Genomic DNA, 18,403 nt, shown 5'->3' on the forward strand with positions numbered 1-18,403 from the left:
TGGTGATGTCATGGTGACGTCATGGTAACGTCATGGGGATGGTGTTGTCATGGTGATGTGTTTCCAGGGCATGGGGATGGTGACGTCATGGTAACGTCATGGTGATGGTGTTGTCATGGTGATGGTGTTGTCATGGTGATGTGTTTCCAGGGCATGGTGATGGTGAGTCCCAGGATGAACCCGACCATCTGCTGTCAGTTTGAGGCGTCCATCGTGCTCCTCTTCCACGCCAAGACCTTCCGCCGGGGGTCCCAGGTCACAGTGCACGTGGGCAACGTCCGACAGACCGCCACCGTGCTCTGCATGCAGGGGAAGGTGGGTCCCCACTAGAATGTTAGCAATAATGTGTCAGCATAACCTCACCACCAAACCTCTCTGTATCTTAGCAATTCTTTAGCACATCTATTTTCCATATAGGTAATGTATGTGTATATTTTATATATGTGAGATATGTGTCATGCATTATATGTGATACATATTCTATCTCTTGGATATTCCTCAATCCTCCACTAGAGGAGCTCGTTATATATTCTGTTTTCTACGTCATGTGTTCTACCTATTGTTTATTCCTCGTTCGTCCACTAGGAGGAGCTCGTTATATATTCTGTTTTCTACGTCATGTGTTCTCTTGTTTATTCCTCGTTCGTCCACTAGGAGGAGCTCGTTATATATTCTGTTTTCTACGTCATGTGTTCTCTTGTTTATTCCTCGTTCGTCCACTAGGAGGAGCTCGTTATATATTCTGTTTTCTACGTCATGTGTTCTCTTGTTTATTCCTCGTTCGTCCACTAGGAGGAGCTGCGTACGGGGGAGCGGGCGGTGGTTCGGTTCCGCTTCATCAAGCACGCGGAGTACCTGCGGCTGGGAGCCAAGCTGCTCTTCAGAGAGGGCGTGGCTAAGGGCATCGGTCACGTGACCCGGCTGCTTCCCGCCTCCAACAACCAAGACCAGAACCAGAACCAGCGACCTCATAGGCACGACGCTGAGGGGGAGGGGCACCTCAACACCGACGCTACCCGCAAACCCCGCCCCCATCCGTCATCACCTCTCCAGTGAACTCTGACCTGGCTCAGCTGTTGGGACGTTCTCTCTCTCTCTCTCTCTCTCTCTCTCGCTCTCTCTCTCCCTCGCTCTCTCCTTGATTGCTGGACCATGGCAACAGCAGGGGTTTAAAATGCTAACATCACTCGAAGGACCAGATATTAATACTATAGTACTACTAGACTAGAGTACTAGTCTTGAGATACTGGATATTTCTATGGACTAAGGATGTCAGGGTGGATTTCCAGAGCGGTTTTAGTTGGTTTGTTCTGTGTTTTTCAACATAAAAGCTGTCAGGTGGTTTGTTTTGTAGAACTCCGCCCACTAAGCGTCACCACATGTTGTGCTCCCCTGCATGTTCCCTCCTGCTAGTGGATTTTAGCCAATTAACTTGCAGCTAATAAGCTATTGGCCAGTTAGCTTGTAGCTAGCTTGCTAGTAGCTAGTAGCTAGAACATCGTTTTTACCGTCCTCCGATTCAGTGAGCTGAATATGTGAATGTATTTCCCATTGTTTGTGGAGAGTACTACGCATCTGCCTCGACCACAGCATGCTCTCCATCGCTAGCCTCCAGGTTACCTAGGAACGCAGGGTAACCATAGACACCAGAGCCAAACCAGCCACCTTGGTGTTCAGTGATGATATTTGCTATAATACTGTAAGTGATTGTCTTGTTTTGAATCCAAAACGGATTCAGCGTTTTGACAGATTTAACTTTTAACAGAAGTCTTCTATATGCTGTATTTATAAAGATGATGTTCGGTTTAATTCTTGTTCATCCCTCAAAAAAGAACTTGGGGGGGGGGGCTTAACGTTGTCACGGACCAATATTGGGCACAGAACGCCGTCACAGAACGAGATGAGACATTTCTACATGTTAGCATAGCATAACTATGCTGGCATGTGGGAATGCACCGTTAGCTTGCTCCAAACTATTAAACATGTAACTACATTGTGCTGCCTCCTTATTCACATAGACTAACAATGTCAGTCAAGTGAAACCATTACATGCTGGTTAATGCCATGACTTCTCGTTAATTACATCAAGCCTCGTTAATGACATCACGTCTTGTTGAAGGTAAACTAGGCAATTTATTTTACGTTTTTTTATCCCATTTCTTGAAATTAATTTTGGACCCAAAATAAATTCATTAAATCAAATGCTCTGTTAAAAAAAGGGAATAATCTGGTATGTGTGGCTGTAGCAGAGATTTATTAATCCCCTCCGATCATTTATTTTGGCCCAAAAGAAAATCCGGTAGGAATCGTGAACAGGGGGATGGGACTTTTTCAGTGACTTTCAAAATGGAACTGGCTGGTTTTCCAAATTGCCTACCCTAGCTTTAATGACATCAGTAATGAAATCACGTCTCAGAAATGACATCCCGTCTTTTGGTGTAGGGTATTTGTTTGGGGTGTGTATTTGGTTGGGATGTGGTGTATTTGGGTGGTGGTCTTCGGGGGTCATCTGGATGGTTTCAGAACCAGCAGCAGATAATCTAAATCATTCTAAATCGTGAATTTTGAATAATCCACTGGGTTCTCTGGGGTCGCCTCATGGTGTTCAAGAGTAAAAGCGTGAGGGAGTAACACCGGTGGTACTTAGGGAAATCTGTTTAAAAAAGACAAAGCTTAGCGCACCACTTTCTTTTAATATCAGCTTGGGCCCGCCGGCGCTGGACAGACTCTTCAGCTATAGCTGGTCGCGTGCTAACAGTAACGTTAGCATGTGCTTTGATTAAGGAGGGAAATTCAACATTCATGTTCAGAGCCACACGTATAGCAGGTCAGAGGTCGCATACAGCAGGTCAAAAGTTCACAGTAGAGCAATCACAGGCAGCCAGGATCAGCGACAGTTAAAAACATCAAAGTAAAGATTAAAGACAAACAATCGTTCAATCGGAGTACAGATTACAGAGGAACTATGGCTGTTTTTTTCAAATTTGTCCACTATTTAGCGTCCTTTTAGTGCACTATTTAGAGTGCCACCATTGTGTAGTGTTGTCTGACATTTAGAAGCACATATCTTCCCAATAGTGCCCTCCTTAAACCCACAAAGCACTGTATAAAAAAAATACTATTTATTTGATGCCCATGATATCCCATGATGCATAGCGTTTTTTCCTTGTCTGTATTTATGAGTTATTTATGCCATTTACGTCACTTGTGTCGCTGTGTTAATGCGACCGAAACACGGGACGCAAATGGATTCCCAGAGCATACTCCCTCCTATCCTTGGTTCCTAAATAGTGTCCTACAAAGTGTTCACCACCTAGGGGGTAGGGACTGAGGGACGCAGCCTTATCATACAGAACCGGACTCCGCCTCCAGGGCACAGGTGGGCGGAGTCAGCAGGACCAGAATACATTCCACCCAGGCGCCCCTCTTTGATAGGTGGGCTCAGCTCTTCAGGCCCTGATTGGTCCAATGTGTATATTTTGGGTGCTGTTGGCTAACCCGTGCGTGTGTGGGAGCAAATCACTGCACTCATATTTTGAGTGCATTCTACATTCACCGAGAGGTAAGAAACACATGGACCTGCTCTGGTTCCCACACCTCTCCCCTCCTCTGACGGGACGGCCTGATCTACCTAAAACTAAACCCTGGTGGGTGCCCAAACGGAGACTCGGAAACAGTCAATCACGTGGTCTTGTGAACCAATAGCAGTTAATCGTGTGGTCTTGTGAACCAATAGCAGTCAATCATGTGGTCTATGGACCAATAGCAGGCAGCAGTGTATGAGGGGACCCTACGGCTATTTTGTCTGTTTGGAAACTAAGTGGTGGGTTTTTCTGTTTCACGGTTTCCTGCTCAACAGGAAATCTGCTTTCAAGGTAAAAGTCTTCGAGATGGTTGATTGTTCTGTCACTGTCTGCTCTACAGGAAATGTGCTTTTAAGGTTAAAGTCTTTTGGATGGTTGTTGTGCTTTTATCAGCGCTACAGCGAGGCCACACTGCTTGTTCAGTTGGATCCAACACAGGGACCAGTTAGACCAGGTGAGGACAGTTAGACCAGGTGAGGACAGTTAGACCTGGTGGGACCAGGCTGGTCTAGGTGACCCCAGGCTGGACCAGGAAGACCAGGTGAGTTAAGCCAGGGTCCTCTGGCGGGGCTTAATCCTGGCATAGAGCTGAGGGAGGGGGAGAGAGAAAGGCAGAGAGAGGGAGTGAGATATGAAACTTTGTTTAAGATCTCTACTGTATGTGTGTGTATACGTACTGCACGTGTGTGTGTGTGCATGCGTGTGATTGTGTGTGCTTGTGCATGCTTGTGATTGTGTGCGCGTGTGATTGTGTGTGTATGTGCGTATCTGCGTGTGTCTGTGTGTCTATGTGCGTGTCTGCGTTTGTCTGTGTGTCTGCGTGTGTCTATGTGTGTCTGTGCGTGTGTCTGTGTGTGTCTGCGCGTGTGTGTGTCTGTGTTTGTGTGTCTATGTGCGTGTGTCTGCGTGTGTCTGTGTGTGTGTGTCTCTGTCTGTGTGTGTGTCTATGTGCGTCTGTGTGTGTCTGTGTGTCTGTGTCTGTGTATGTGTCTGTGTGTGTGTCTGGGTGTATCTGTGTGTGTGTGTGTGTGTGTCTCTCTGTCTATGTGTGTCTGTGTCTCTGTGTGTGTCCGTATATGTCTGTGTGTGTGTGTGTGTGTGTCTGTGTCTATGTGTGCATGTCTGTCTGTGTGTGTCTCTGTGTGTGTCTGTATGTGTGTGTGTCTGTATGTGTCTGTGTGTGTCTGTGTGTGTGTGTGTGTGTCTGTCTGTGTGTGTGTGTGTGTGTGTCTGTGTCTATGTGTGCATGTCTGTCTGTGTGTGTCTCTGTGTGTGTCTGTATCTGTGTGTGTCTGTATGTGTCTGTGTGTCTGTGTCTATGTGTGTGTGTGTGTGTGTGTGTGTGTCCTACCCCCAGCAGGTTCCTGGCCACGTAGCCCTGGCGGGCCCCGCAGCGGGCCCACCACCAGCCTTCCTCCCTCCTCAGCACCAGCAGCCCGTCGCCCTCCTGCAGGCTGAGCTCGTCCTCCTGCTGGGCCTCGTAGTCCCAGAGGGGGTACACCGCACCCCGGTTCATCACCCCCATCTTCTCCTGGACCCCTGGACACACAGCATATAGGGTACACTGTACATACCCTATACATACACTATACATACCCTATACATACACTACATCATCTACACAGCATATAGGGTACACTGTACATACACTACATCATCTACACAGCATATACACACTATATCATATACACTATATATAAACACTTTATCATATACACTGTATATACACACTATATCATATACACTATATATAAACACTTTATCATATACACTGTATATACACACTATATCATATACACTATATATAAACACTTTATCATGTACACTATATATAAACACTTTATCATATACATTGTATGTACACTTTATCATGTACACTATATATACACTATATATGCAATATATATACACTACATGGGACCAGTTGGACCAGCCTACTGGGACCAGGTGTCTACTGGGACCAGGGGGACCAGCCTACTGGGACCTACTGACCGTAGAGGAACTGGGAGCACTGGGCGTATCCGTCCTCCAACTCCTCACACTTGTCGGCGGCGGTCTGCTGGTCGCTGGAGGTGGTGGCGAACACGGCGGCCCCAGACTCCACCAGGAACTTACACACCTGCACGTTGTTACAGGAGGCCGCACAGTGGAGCGGGGTCCTGGGGGGGGGTGGACAGGGGAGAGAGGAGAGGAAGAGAGAGACATGAGGCAGAGGGAGGGAGAGAGACATGAGGCAGAGGGAGAGAGAGAGACATGAGGCAGAGGGAGAGATAGACATGAGGCAGAGGGAGAGAGAGAGACATAAGGCAGAGAGGGGGAGAGAGAGACATGAGGCAGAGGGAGGGAGAGAGACATGAGGCAGAGGGAGGGAGAGAGACATGAGGCAGAGGGAGGGAGAGAGACATGAGGCAGAGGGAGGGAGAGAGACATGAGGCAGAGGGAGGGAGAGAGACATGAGGCAGAGAGGGAGAGAGAGAGACATGAGGCAGAGAGGGAGAGAGAGACATGAGGCAGAGGGAGAGAGAGAGACATGAGGCAGAGGGAGAGAGAGAGACATGAGGCAGAGGGAGGGAGAGAGACATGAGGCAGAGGGAGAGAGAGACATGAGGCAGAGGGAGAGAGAGAGACATGAGGCAGAGAGGGAGAGAGAGACATGAGGCAGAGGGAGAGAGACATGAGGCAGAGGGAGAGAGAGAGACATAAGGCAGAGAGGGAGAGAGAGACATGAGGGAGAGAGAGAGACATGAGGCAGAGGGAGAGAGAGACATGAGGCAGAGGGAGAGAGACATGAGGGAGAGAGGGAGAGAGACATGAGGCAGAGAGGGGGAGAGAGAGAGACATGAGGCAGAGAGGGGAGAGAGAGAAACATGAGGCAGAGGGAGAGAGAGAGACATGAGGCAGAGGGAGGGAGAGAGACATGAGGCAGAGGGAGGGAGAGAGACATGAGGCAGAGGGAGGGAGAGAGACATGAGGCAGAGAGGGAGAGAGAGAGACATGAGGCAGAGGGAGAGAGAGAGACATGAGGCAGAGAGGGAGAGAGACATGAGGCAGAGGGAGGGAGAGAGACATGAGGCAGAGAGGGAGAGAGAGAGACATGAGGCAGAGAGGGAGAGAGAGAGACATGAGGCAGAGGGAGAGAGAGAGACATGAGGCAGAGGGAGAGAGAGAGACATGAGGCAGAGGGCGAGAGAGAGGATGAGAGGGATCATCTTTAAAGGTCCCATGGCATGCCACCAGGTGTGGTGTGATTAGCCGCTACAAGCCGTTTTTAGAAACCTTCCCGGCTTGCAGCGGCTAATCACACCACACCTGGTGGCATGCCATGGGACCTTCAACTGTCTACCCATCTGTTTATCTGCCTGTCAGTCTGGCTGTCTGTGTGTGTGTCTGTCTCTCAACCTGTCTGTCCCCCAGCCTGTCTGTCTGTCTGTCTGCGTGTGGTACTGACCACCCGTCGCTGTCGGCGGCGTTGACGTTGACCCCGAACTGGACGAGGAACTTGACGATCTCCACGTGTCCCGCGCACACGGCGTTGTGCAGCGCTGTGATGCCCTCGTCGTTAGGGAGGCTGGGGTCCTCCACCTGCAGAGACACCTGTCAGTCACCTGCACACCTGTCAGTCACCTGCACACCTGTCAGGCACCTGCACACCTGTCAATCACCTGCACACCTGTCAATCACCTGCACACCTGTCAATCAACAACACACCTGTCAATCACCTGCACACCTTTCAATCAACAACACACCTGTCAATCACCTACACATCTGTCAATCATCCACACATCTGTCAGTCATCAATAGTCTATTAAGTGGCCACTAGGTGATTATTATTGACGACAATCACCAAGCCTCCTAGGCTTGAGGAGCCAGTAATGACCACTTAGGAAACAATGAGGTAGGAGTCGAGGAGGTAGGAGGGGAGCAGGAGGGGCCTCACGTCGTAGATGACCCTCTGGACCAGGTCGTACTCCCCCTCCAGGGAGGAGTCCAGCAGCAGCGCCAGCGGGTTGAAGCGGACCCTCATCCCGTGGTTGGTCCGTTCAGAACCCGCCTGCCGCAGGTTGGACCTCTTACCCTGCAGGGAGGATCTGGATCACAACCAGCACACAGGTGTGTGTTTGTGTGTGTGTGTGTGTGTGTATATGTGTGTGTGTGTGTGTGTGTGTGTGTGTACTGACCGGGGGCAGGGTGGCCTCTGCGATGACCTCAGGCTCCTCCTCCTTCTGACTCCTGCAGGTGTAAGGGGGCGGGGGGTAGGGAGGGAACTCGTCCTTTGTGAGGGGGGCCCTCCCCTCCCCACCCTCGTCCTCCTCCAGGGGGGGCGGCAGGGCGTGAGAGGAGGAGCAGGAGGAGGAGGAGGAGTCAGGGAGGGGGGAGCGGGGGGGTAGAGGAGGCGGGCCTTCGCCTCGCTGCTCCTCACTCTCTGCCCCCACCGGGCGGAGGCCGTCGCGCGAGGCGGTCCCCGCGGCGACCGGCTCCACGGTTTCCATGGCGGCCAGGGTGGTCTTCTGGTAGAGCAGCTTCTGGATGTTGGGCCCCGAGGGGCCCTCGGGCTCCGTGATGGAGGAGCGCTTCTTCAGCGGCCGCGGGGCGAGGCGCAGTCGCCGCCGCAGAGCATCCAGGTCAGCGTCGCTAGGGTTACGGTGGGGGTGCTGGGACAGGAAGGGGAGGAGCTTGGTGGGGCTGAGGGGCCGGGGGCCGGTTCGCTCCACCGGCTCCGGAGCCTCCGCGGTGGAGGTGACGGAGGTGGAGGTGGTCGAGGAGCAGGTGGAGGTGGAGGTTGAGGAGGTGCAGGCTCCGCCCAGCAGCTCCGGTTCCTCGCCGTCGGATAAACACAATCCAAAATGGACGGCGCTGTCTGACTGCTGACCCCCGCTGGCCGGGAGGAGGGGCTTCCCGTACACTGAGGTCAGAGGGCACACAAAGACAGAGTCACATGACCTGCTCAACAGGAAACCCAACAATTGCGTTACAGAAGACGATGCTCTCTCTCTCCAGTGGTGGTAACATTATGGGATGGGCTAACAGTAGTAACGGATCAGAGAACTAATAAACTACTAATAAAAGCTACTGTGAGTACCAGGTGGGAGTACCTCTGGCCTGAGTACTAGTATGAACAGAACCAGGTGGGAGTACCTCTGGCCTGAGTACTAGTATGAACAGAACCAGGTGGGAGTACCTCTGGCCTGAGTACTAGTATGAACAGAACCAGGTGGGAGTACCTCTGGCCTGAGTACTAGTATGAACAGAACCAGGTGGGGGTACCTCTGGCCTGAGTACTAGTATGAACAGAACCAGGTGGGGGTACCTCTGGCCTGAGTACTAGTATGAACAGAACCAGGTGGGAGTACCTCTGGCCTGAGTACTAGTATGAACAGAACCAGGTGGGGGTACCTCTGGCCTGAGTACTAGTAGGAACAGAACCAGGTGGGGGTACCTCTGGCCTGAGTACTAGTATGAACAGAACCAGGTGGGGGTACCTCTGGCCTGAGTACTAGTATGAACAGAACCAGGTGGGGGTACCTCTGGCCTGAGTACTAGTATGAACAGAACCAGGTGGGGGTACCTCTGGCCGGGCCGCGGGGCAGGGTCCCGCCCCCCGTCTTGGTGTGCGAGGCGTGGGTCGTGTACATGGAGTAGATGGATGACGTCGCCAGTGTCTGGGGCTTCTGCAGCAGCGGGGGCATGGCTGGAGGAGGGTCAGGAGTGAAAGGTCGCACGGCCGCGGCCGGCGTCTTGTCCTGCTTGTTGGGGAGGGGCAGGGTGTGGCACTGGCTGGCCAGGCCCCGGGTCCTGCCTGCGCCGATCCCGGGGCTGTAGGGGGTCGGGGTCGGGGTGAAGAGTCTGGGTTTACTGGGCACCGGGGGGGCCGTCTTCAACTGAAAGAGGAAGGAAACCCATCTAGTTAGCCTGAGAGATACCGTTAGTAAGAAGGATACCCAGGTCACAAAGACAAGGCAAATCAATAAAGCTCAAGTTGGTTAGATTGACAGCTGGTCTAGTCCTATACCTGCGGGTCCGCGGTGGTCCGAGATGGAACAGGGGGCGGGACATCAAAGTCGTCTAGAAGTGAGACGGAGAGGGGTGGAGTTAAAACACACGCAAACAAGTTCGGACACGCCCAGTGGCTGTGAAGACACCCCCTATGCGCGGTAGGACACACCCACAGGAAGTGAATGGGTTTGGGTCACCTGTGTCGTGGCGGTGCTGGGCGGACATGCGGGGGAGGGTGAAGGAGTGTGAGGGGAGGGAGCTCTTGGCAGTCTGGAAACCTGCAGGGCGGAGAGCAGAGTATCAGCCGGTGACTGTGAAAAATCACCATTACCAATATAACCTGGCATCATCACCATCACCACTACACCCTGACATCATCACTACTACACCCTGACATCATCAACACTACACCCTGACATCATCCCCATCAGGTGCTACAGGTGTCTCTACAGGTGCTACAGGTGTCCCTACAGGTGTCTCTACAAGTGTCCCTACAAGTGTCTATACAGGTTCTACAAGTGTCCCTACAGGTGTCTCTACAGGTGTTACATGTGCGTCTACAGCTGGTACAGCTGTCTCTACAGGTGTCTCTACAGCTGCTACAGGTGTCTCTACAGCTGCTACAGGTGTCTCTACAGGTGTCTCTACAGGTGCTACAGGTGTCTCCACAGGTGTCTCTACAGGTGTCTCTACAGGTGTCTCTACAGGTGTCTCTACAGGTGCTACAGGTGTCTCCACAGGTGTCTCTACAGGTGCTACAGGTGTCTCCACAGGTGTCTCCACAGGTGTCTCTACAGGTGTCTCCACAGGTGGTACAGGTTTCCATACAGGTTCCTCTACAGGTGTCTCTTCAGGTAAGTCAGGTGTCACTACAGCTGCTACAGGTGTGTGTGTACCTGAGGAGGGCTTGGCGGGGAGGGGTGGAGGTATCAGAGCTGGATCAGGTGAGTAACCCTCCGGGAACGATGTCTTCCCCAGTACCTCCTGTCGTTGGGGTACTGGGGGCCCCTGGGGGCCACAGGACTGGATGTATGGTCCCACGGCTGCCACCCTGGAGGGAGCACTGGGCTGGGGGGGCTGGGAGTCCAACACCTGGACCAGGGGACGGACATGAAGACAAACAGGTGTTCTTATGTCTGGTTAGGGCTAGGGGAGATGGGTTAGGGTTAGGGGAGATGGGTTAGGGTTAGGTGAGATGGATTAGGGTTAGGTAAAATGGGTTAGGTGATATGGGTTAGGGTTAGGGTTAGGTAAAATTGGTTAGAGTTAGGTGAGATGGTTTAGGGTTAGGGCTAGGTGAGATGTGTTAGGGTTAGGGTTAGGTGAGTTGGGTTAGGATTAGGGTTAGGTGAGATTGGTTAGAGTTAGGTGAGATGGTTTAGGGTTAGGGCTAGGTGAGATTTGTTAGGGTTAGGTGAGTTGGGTTAGGATTAGGGTTAGGTGAGATTGGTTAGAGTTAAGTGAGATGGTTTAGGGTTAGGGCTAGGTGAGATTTGTTAGGGTTAGGTGAGTTGGGTTAGGTTTAGGATTAGGGTTAGGTGAGTGGGGTTAGAGTTCGGTGAGATGGTTTAGGGTTAGGGCTAGGTGAGATTTGTTAGGGTTAGGTGAGTTGGGTTAGGTTTAGGATTAGGGTTAGGTGAGATGTGATAGGGCTTGGTGAGATTGGATAGGGTTAGGCTCTGTGTTGGGTCCTGGGGGCGTACCGGTGGGCTCTCCTTGGTGTTCAGCGCTGCCTTCTTCTTCCAGAGCCGCTGCCGCAGCTCGGCCACACGGCGCTCCATCAGGCCCACCTCCGTGTTGCGCCGCGTCAGGGCGTCCCGGTGCTGCTGGAGCCGTGCCCCCTGCTCCTGGTTCAGCCTGCTGCGCAACTGAACCCAGGGTTAGTCACTCACTGGTTCAGCCTGCTGTCTGCCTGGTACCAGGGTTAGTCAATCACTGATTCAGCCTGCTGTCTGCCTGGTACCAGGGTTAGTCACTCACTGGTTCAGCCTGCTGTCTGCCTGGTACCAGGGTTAGTCAATCACTGATTCAGCCTGCTGTCTGCCTGGTACCAGGGTTAGTCACTCACTGGTTCAGCCTGCTGTCTGCCTGGTACCAGGGTTAGTCACTCACTGGTTCAGCCTGCTGTCTGCCTGGTACCAGGGTTAGTCACTCACTGGTTCAGCCTGCTGTCTGCCTGGTACCAGGGTTAGTCACTCACTGGTTCAGCCTGCTGTCTGCCTGGTACCAGGGTTAGTCACTCACCGGTTCAGCCTGCTGTCTAGCTGGTACCAGAGTTAGTCACTCACATAGCTTGCTCCTGGTTCAGCCTGCTGTAGTCACTAACATAGCCTGGTTAGTGGTTGTATTTAGGCCAGGGTAAGTAGTAACTAAGGTAAGCAGGGTATGGTTAATGATAACCAGGGTAACCAGGTTGGGTTAGTGGCAACTAAGGTAAGCAGGGTATGGTTAATGGTAACCAGGGTAGGGTTAGTGGTAACCAGGCTAGGGTTGGTGGTAACCAGGGTAACCATGGTGTGGTTAGCGTGAGCTACGGGCAAGCTACCTGTAGCTCCTTATACAGCAGGTCCAGCTGGGTGGCGTGGGCGGGGCTTTGGGGGGATGGCTCCGCCCTGCTTCTCAGGCTCTGCAGCTGTTGGTTGAGCTCCTCCACCCTCGCCACGGCAGCCAGCAGCTCCCGCTGCTTCTGCTGGAACAACCCCGACATCTGCTCCACCTCCTCCACTACACACACAGGAAGTACGTATATAGGAGGGTCTGACCTGGTGTTAGTATAGGTAGTATACATATAGTAGGGTCTGACCTAGTAATAGTACTACGATATTATATGTAGAGTAGGGTCTGACCTAGTGCTAGTGTAGGTAGTATATAGAGTAGGGTCTGACCTAGTGCTAGTGTAGGTAGTATATAGAGTAGGGTCTGACCTAGTGCTAGTGTAGGTAGTATATAGAGTAGGGTCTGACCTAGTGCTAGTGTAAGTAGTATATAGAGTAGGGTCTGACCTAGTGCTAGTGTAGGTAGTATATAGAGGCGGGGGTCTGACCTAGCTTGCTGTTGCTGAGGCGTTTCTGCTCCACCTGGGTGCGGACGGCCCGGACCCTCCTCAGCTTGGTCTCCTGGGTCTGGGCGTTCTCCCTCAGCTGGACGAGGCGCTCCTGCTCCGCCCTCTGCACCTCCTGCTGCTCCTGCTGCCTCAGGGAGCGCAGCCTCTGCTCCTGGGGGAGGCCATGGTCAGAAACCACCCTAATATCAAACCATAGCTAACCATACCTGAACTAACCACATCTAACCATACCAAACCCAACCACAACCAACCATACCTAAACTAACCACATCTAACCATACCAAACCCAACCACACCCAACCATAATTGAAGTAACCGCAACCAACCATACCTAAATTAACCATACCTGAACTAACTACATCTCACCATACCTAAACTAACCACAACCAACCATAACTGAAGTAACTGCAACCAACCATACCTAAACTAACCATACCTGAAGTAACCACATCTAACCATACCTAAACCAACCATACCTGAACTAACCACATCTAACCATACCAAACCCAACCACAACCAACCATACCTAAACTAACCATACCTCAACTAACTACATCTAACCATACCTAAACTAACCACAACCAACCATACCTAAATTAACCATACCTCAACTACCCATATCTCAATGAACCACATCTAACCATACCTGAACTAACCACATCTAACCATACCTAAACTAACCATGCCTCAACTAACCATGCCTAAACTAACCATACCTCAACAAACCACATCTAACCATACCTGAACTAACCACATCTAACCATACCTAAACTAACCATACCTCAACTAACCATGCCTAGACTAACAATACCTCAACAAACCACATCTAACCATACCTAAACTAACCACATCTAACCATACCTAAACTAACCATGCCTCAACTCACCACATCTAATCATACCTAAACTAACCATGCCTCAACTGACCATTTCTAAACTAACCACATCTAACCATACCTAAACTAACCACATCTAATCCTACCTGACATAACCTACCCATACCTGAACTAAATAGAACTAACCATACCTGAACTAACCACATCTAAGCATAACTAAACCAACTAAATTCAACCATACCTGAACTCACCATCTCTAACCTAATACCTAAACTAACCACATCTAACCTAATACATTAACTCACCACATCTAATCATACCTAAACTAACCACAACCAACCACACCTAGAATAAATATCTATAAATTGATTCATTCACTTAACCATCTCTGATTATAATACTTAACTGGTGGTAGTAGTCATAGCAATACTTAACCATCTCTGATAAAAGTACTTGTGTACTGGTAGTAGTAGTAGCAGTCCATAACATCACCTTGGAGACCAGTAGTTGCTGTGTAACGTGGATCTGTTCTTGTTGCCGTGTCGCCATGTCCTGTAGGTCAGCTAGAGTCCAGGAAACCTACCACAATACTACCAATAAATACTGTGTACCACAAAACTACCAATACATACTGTGTACCACAATACTACCAATAAATACTGTGTGCCACAATACTACCAATAAATACTGTGTACCACAATACTACCAATACATACTGTGTACCACAATACTACCAATAAATACTGTGTACCACAATACTACCAATACATACTCTGTGTCGTAATACCACCAATAAATATTGTGTACCACAATACTACCAATAAATACTGTGTGCAACAATACTAACAATACATACTCTGGACACAGTACTACCAATAAATTCTGTGTACCACAATACTACCAATAAATACTGTGTACCTCAATGCTACCCATAAATACTGTGTGCTACCATACAACCTAATAAATATTGTACAATACAACACCAGAATAGACAAAACTACAAATAAAGCAAAGCTAGCCAAGAAAAGAACATTGGACTTAACACTTGAGGTGTTAAAGGGGTGCTAACAGCGTTGGCTCACCGAGTTCTCTGAGAACAACGTCTTAGCGAACCTCTGGTCATCAGCAGTTGGCCTGACTGGAGGGATACAATGAGTTAGCATGGCTGATAGCACTGCTAGCCTCCACCACAAGTTAGTATAGCTGCAGTCAGAACTAGCATTTAAGCAACCATTTAACATAGCCGCCATCATAGCTAGCTTCTGCACAATCTAGTACAGCCTAGCATTGTCTCAGTATGAAGCACAGCAGGTTATCTTGTTAGCAGTTGTATCTGGAGGTGGCTGGTGTCTCAGGATGCAACGTAGCATGTTAGCATGTGTATCTGGAGGAGGCTGGTGTCTCAGGATGAAGTGTAGCATGTTAGCATGTGTACCTGGAGGTGGATGGTGTCTCAGGATTAATCAAGCCTATTAGCACGTTAGCATGTGTACCTGGGGGTGGCTGGTGTCTCGGGATGTAGTGTAGCACGTTAGCATGTGTACCTGGAGGTGGCTGGTGTCTCAAGATGAGGCGTAGCCTGTTAGCATGTTAGCATGTACCTGGAGGTGGCTGGTGTCTCAGGATGTAGCGTAGCCTGTTAGCATGTTAGCATGTACCTGGAGGTGGCTGGTGTCTCAGGATGTAGCGTAGCTCCTCTCCCTGATGTCCCCAGCGCTGCAACACGTCCTGCATCCGCTCACAGTCCGACACCACACGCTCTAAACCCAACATGTTACAAAACATATAAACAACAGGTATTGGTAGTGTATTGATCATGTATTGACCATGTATTGGTAGTGTAAGGTTATTCATAATGTATTGATTATATATTGATCATGTATGGGTGAGGTAAGGTCATTGATCAGGTATTGATAACATAGTTTTAGTGAATTGGCATCAAAGGGTATTGATCATTTGTTGATTATGCGTTGATCATGTTTTGGTATCAAAGGGTATGGATAATGTGTCGATAATGTATGGACCATGCATTGACACTGTGAAGGTATTGATCATGCATTGGTAGTGTAGGGTATATATCAGGGTACCTGTGTCCCTCCACAGCTCGGCCAGGTAGCACTGGCTCTCCCCTGGCTCTCTGCAGATCTCCAGGACGTCCCGACACAGCGTCTCCGGGGTAACAGGAACCTCAGCGACGTGATGCTCGCTGCTGCTAAGGTACACTGTCAGGAACATCTGGAGGAAAACGCGCCGGTTGCCATGACTACGAGCAACGATCATCATGAGTGCACGAAATAGCAGCCGTCATGTCACTATATCTCACACAAGTGGTTCACCGGTGAAAACCTGACACGGATTCGACCGGATCGATCAGAACCTTAAAGACGAGCAGCAGCGCATTCAGAGCTCAGCAGAGCAGAAGCAGCGATCTAAACGCTTGGTTTCACTCAATAACAATCATAACATATCCATATCAATTTACCCCAGCTCTGTGTTATAACAAATCAGTGGGTGGCCCTACAATGGAGTTGGTCTGGATATAGAACGGCATCATTCAGTTTGTGTTAGGGTGATGGGAGGTCCCGTGGTCTGTACTGCTAAATACTCAGGTAAATACTACAATAACAGGTACTCTACAATAACCTACATGAAGCATCGCTACGTGACAACATCACGGCTACTGTCCACACGTCCTACAGATGGGGACAGTTCCTTATCCCCATGGGTTAAGGAACTTTATTGCAAAGATATTAAAATTCTGTACCCAGCGGAGTGACTCATTCATTCATCTAGATCCTCACGACACCTCAACACATACAGAATGCAGACAGACAGACAGGGAGGGAGAGAGGGAGGGAGGGAGAGGGAGACAGGCTGTCAGACAGACAATGTCCTAGAAAGAGCAGAAAGTGGAGCAGGGTTGGGTTTGAGGAACAAGAAGTGGGTCACAGCGTTCACCTTATGAAGAATAGGAGGTACTGTTGGCCAATCAGAAGCCTTGGGAGGGGCCCTGCCCACACAGCAGTATTGGGGGGAACCATGTGTGCGGGTGTGTGTGTGTGTGGGTGTGTGTGTGTGTGTGTGAGTATTTGTGTGTGGGGTGTGTGTGAGTTTATGAGTGAGTGTGGGGAGTGTGTGTGTGTGAGTATGTGTGTGTGAGTGTGTGTGACCGGTGGCACAGCGGGACCATATGGTGTTAGGGTCAGATGACTAGAAATAAAGGCCCCTCCCCCCTCCCAGCGGGGGAGGGGGGAGGGGCAATAAAGGTTGAATTCATCTTCTGAATATTCAACGTGGGTAATGCCTTCCTCTCCTCCAGGAATGTAAAACTACTATCCTCCCGCTATCATGCTGCCTCTCCCTTATGATCCCTCCATCATTCTGTCTCACCTATCATCCCTCCATCACTGTCTCTCCTCTAACGCCTCCATCATTCTGTCTATTACCATCCCTCCATCATTCTGTCTCCTCCATCATCTCTCTATCATTCTGTCTCCCCTCATTCATCCATCATAATCTCCTCTATCATCTCCCTATCATTCTGTCTCTCCTCTATCATCCCTCCATCATTCTGTCTCTCCTCTATCATCCCTCCATCCTTATGTCTCCTATCTTCTCTCCATAATTCTGTCTCTCCTCCATCATCCATCCATCATCATCATCAATCTATCGGCTGGGACATTTTAATAGATTCGATTGAATCATAGGCTTATGAGTAAAATAGAAAGTCTCCCATCAGTTGAACTTTATAATTCATGGTTTCCTCTTGAACCAAAGCTCTGTTGTCATGGGGACTACCCGCAGAACAACCAACCATCCAGACAGGAAGTACATCAAACCACTTCTCCATCCTGCTCAAACAGGTAGACAGGTGAGTGAGCAGGTAGACTGGACACACACACACACACACACACACACACACACACACACACACACACACACACACCAGAGTACAAACTACCCAAACTATTCTCCGGTCCGAAGTGATCGTTCAGTAGAAGCTGATGTTTGATCATGAACTGCTGATCGAACGAATTGAGTCGCTCGGTGAGAGCGAATGAGAATGTAAATGTGTAGATAGGTTAGGTTGGTCTCACCGGCATCATGTTGACGGTTCCGCTTCGACGTTACATCCACACTCGAACCAGCTCCGGTTCTCCCGTCTGAACGCAGTGTGCTGGTGTTTATCTACGACCTGTTGCAACACACGACCTGTTCTCAAGCCAGAGCTGGGCGGAAAATAATTAATTATAAACCAGGAAATTCACCAGAAGACTCGGCGACGGTGACGCCTTTGCTCGGTTCGCTCCGAATTTTAAACTGATCTGAACAAAGAGCTCCGCAGCTCGAGCCACGAGTGCGGACCTGCACTTTAATCCGATGGCAGGCACGAGCGTTTACATCACGACTCAATCAGGCGTCGATCCCTTCTTACCAGGGTTCCCTAGCAACCGCGAGACACCGCCCCCTGGTTACCGGAGGATGCTGCAGCGGCGACGTTCGTTGTGACGCCTCCTGCTGTGCAGCAGCCAACGGACTGGCCAATCAGCTCACAGGATAACAAGCCGGCATCGACCATATGGACAGAACGACGCCAGCGTAGTTGTGCTGCCTGCATTTGAATAGTGTAAGCCTTCTGCTGGGCACGTCCTACTCTGACGTCAAAGCCATAATTTTAGTTCGTAACGGAACTCACCGAGAAAACGGCCCATTCAGAACAGGCCGAACGCTCTGCGTCAATTTAAAATATTCTAATTTATTAGGTATTGACTACATATCGACATGGTTTCCAGAAAAATAAAACCTTCTCTGACGGTAGGTCGATTGTAGTTCAGTTTGGAACATTCAAGGATTAGGATGAAACCACGAAATATGAGTTTAATTATCAGAGGCGTTTCACCCACAACAGCGATAGGAACGTAGCAT

General features: G+C 50.0%; 2 protein-coding genes across 2 annotated transcripts in view; one reads left to right on the top strand and one right to left on the bottom strand.

Moving 5' to 3' along the window:
- The window catches only part of LOC307071139 (GTP-binding protein 2-like), a gene marked incomplete at its 5' end in the record, with an annotated part of 10,999 nt that extends 9,895 nt beyond the window's left edge, over positions 1 to 1,104 (top strand). Inside the window, 2 exons of the mRNA XM_079730039.1 lie at positions 151 to 315; positions 793 to 1,104. Coding sequence (XP_079586165.1) covers positions 151 to 315; positions 793 to 1,056 — 429 coding nt within the window. The 3' untranslated portion in view covers positions 1,057 to 1,104. The remainder of the gene's footprint in view (positions 1 to 150; positions 316 to 792) is intronic.
- Positions 1,105 to 2,722: 1,618 nt separating this feature from the next.
- Positions 2,723 to 15,712, bottom strand: LOC307071135 (apoptosis-stimulating of p53 protein 2-like; the record flags this gene model as incomplete). Its single annotated transcript, XM_079730034.1, has 17 exons — positions 2,723 to 4,172; positions 4,936 to 5,123; positions 5,577 to 5,743; positions 7,033 to 7,166; positions 7,522 to 7,659; positions 7,763 to 8,487; positions 9,151 to 9,463; positions 9,595 to 9,647; positions 9,776 to 9,856; positions 10,475 to 10,670; positions 11,282 to 11,446; positions 12,124 to 12,302; positions 12,622 to 12,793; positions 13,970 to 14,056; positions 14,560 to 14,615; positions 15,136 to 15,237; positions 15,565 to 15,712. The coding sequence occupies 17 exons, from the start codon at positions 15,710 to 15,712 to the stop codon at positions 4,131 to 4,133; spliced, it is 2,946 nt and encodes a 981-aa protein (XP_079586160.1). The 3' UTR covers positions 2,723 to 4,130.
- Positions 15,713 to 18,403: the final 2,691 nt, after the last annotated feature.

This window comes from Pollachius pollachius, assembly GCF_949987615.1.
Source record: "Pollachius pollachius genome assembly, chromosome: 2".
Lineage (NCBI taxonomy): Eukaryota > Metazoa > Chordata > Actinopteri > Gadiformes > Gadidae > Pollachius > Pollachius pollachius.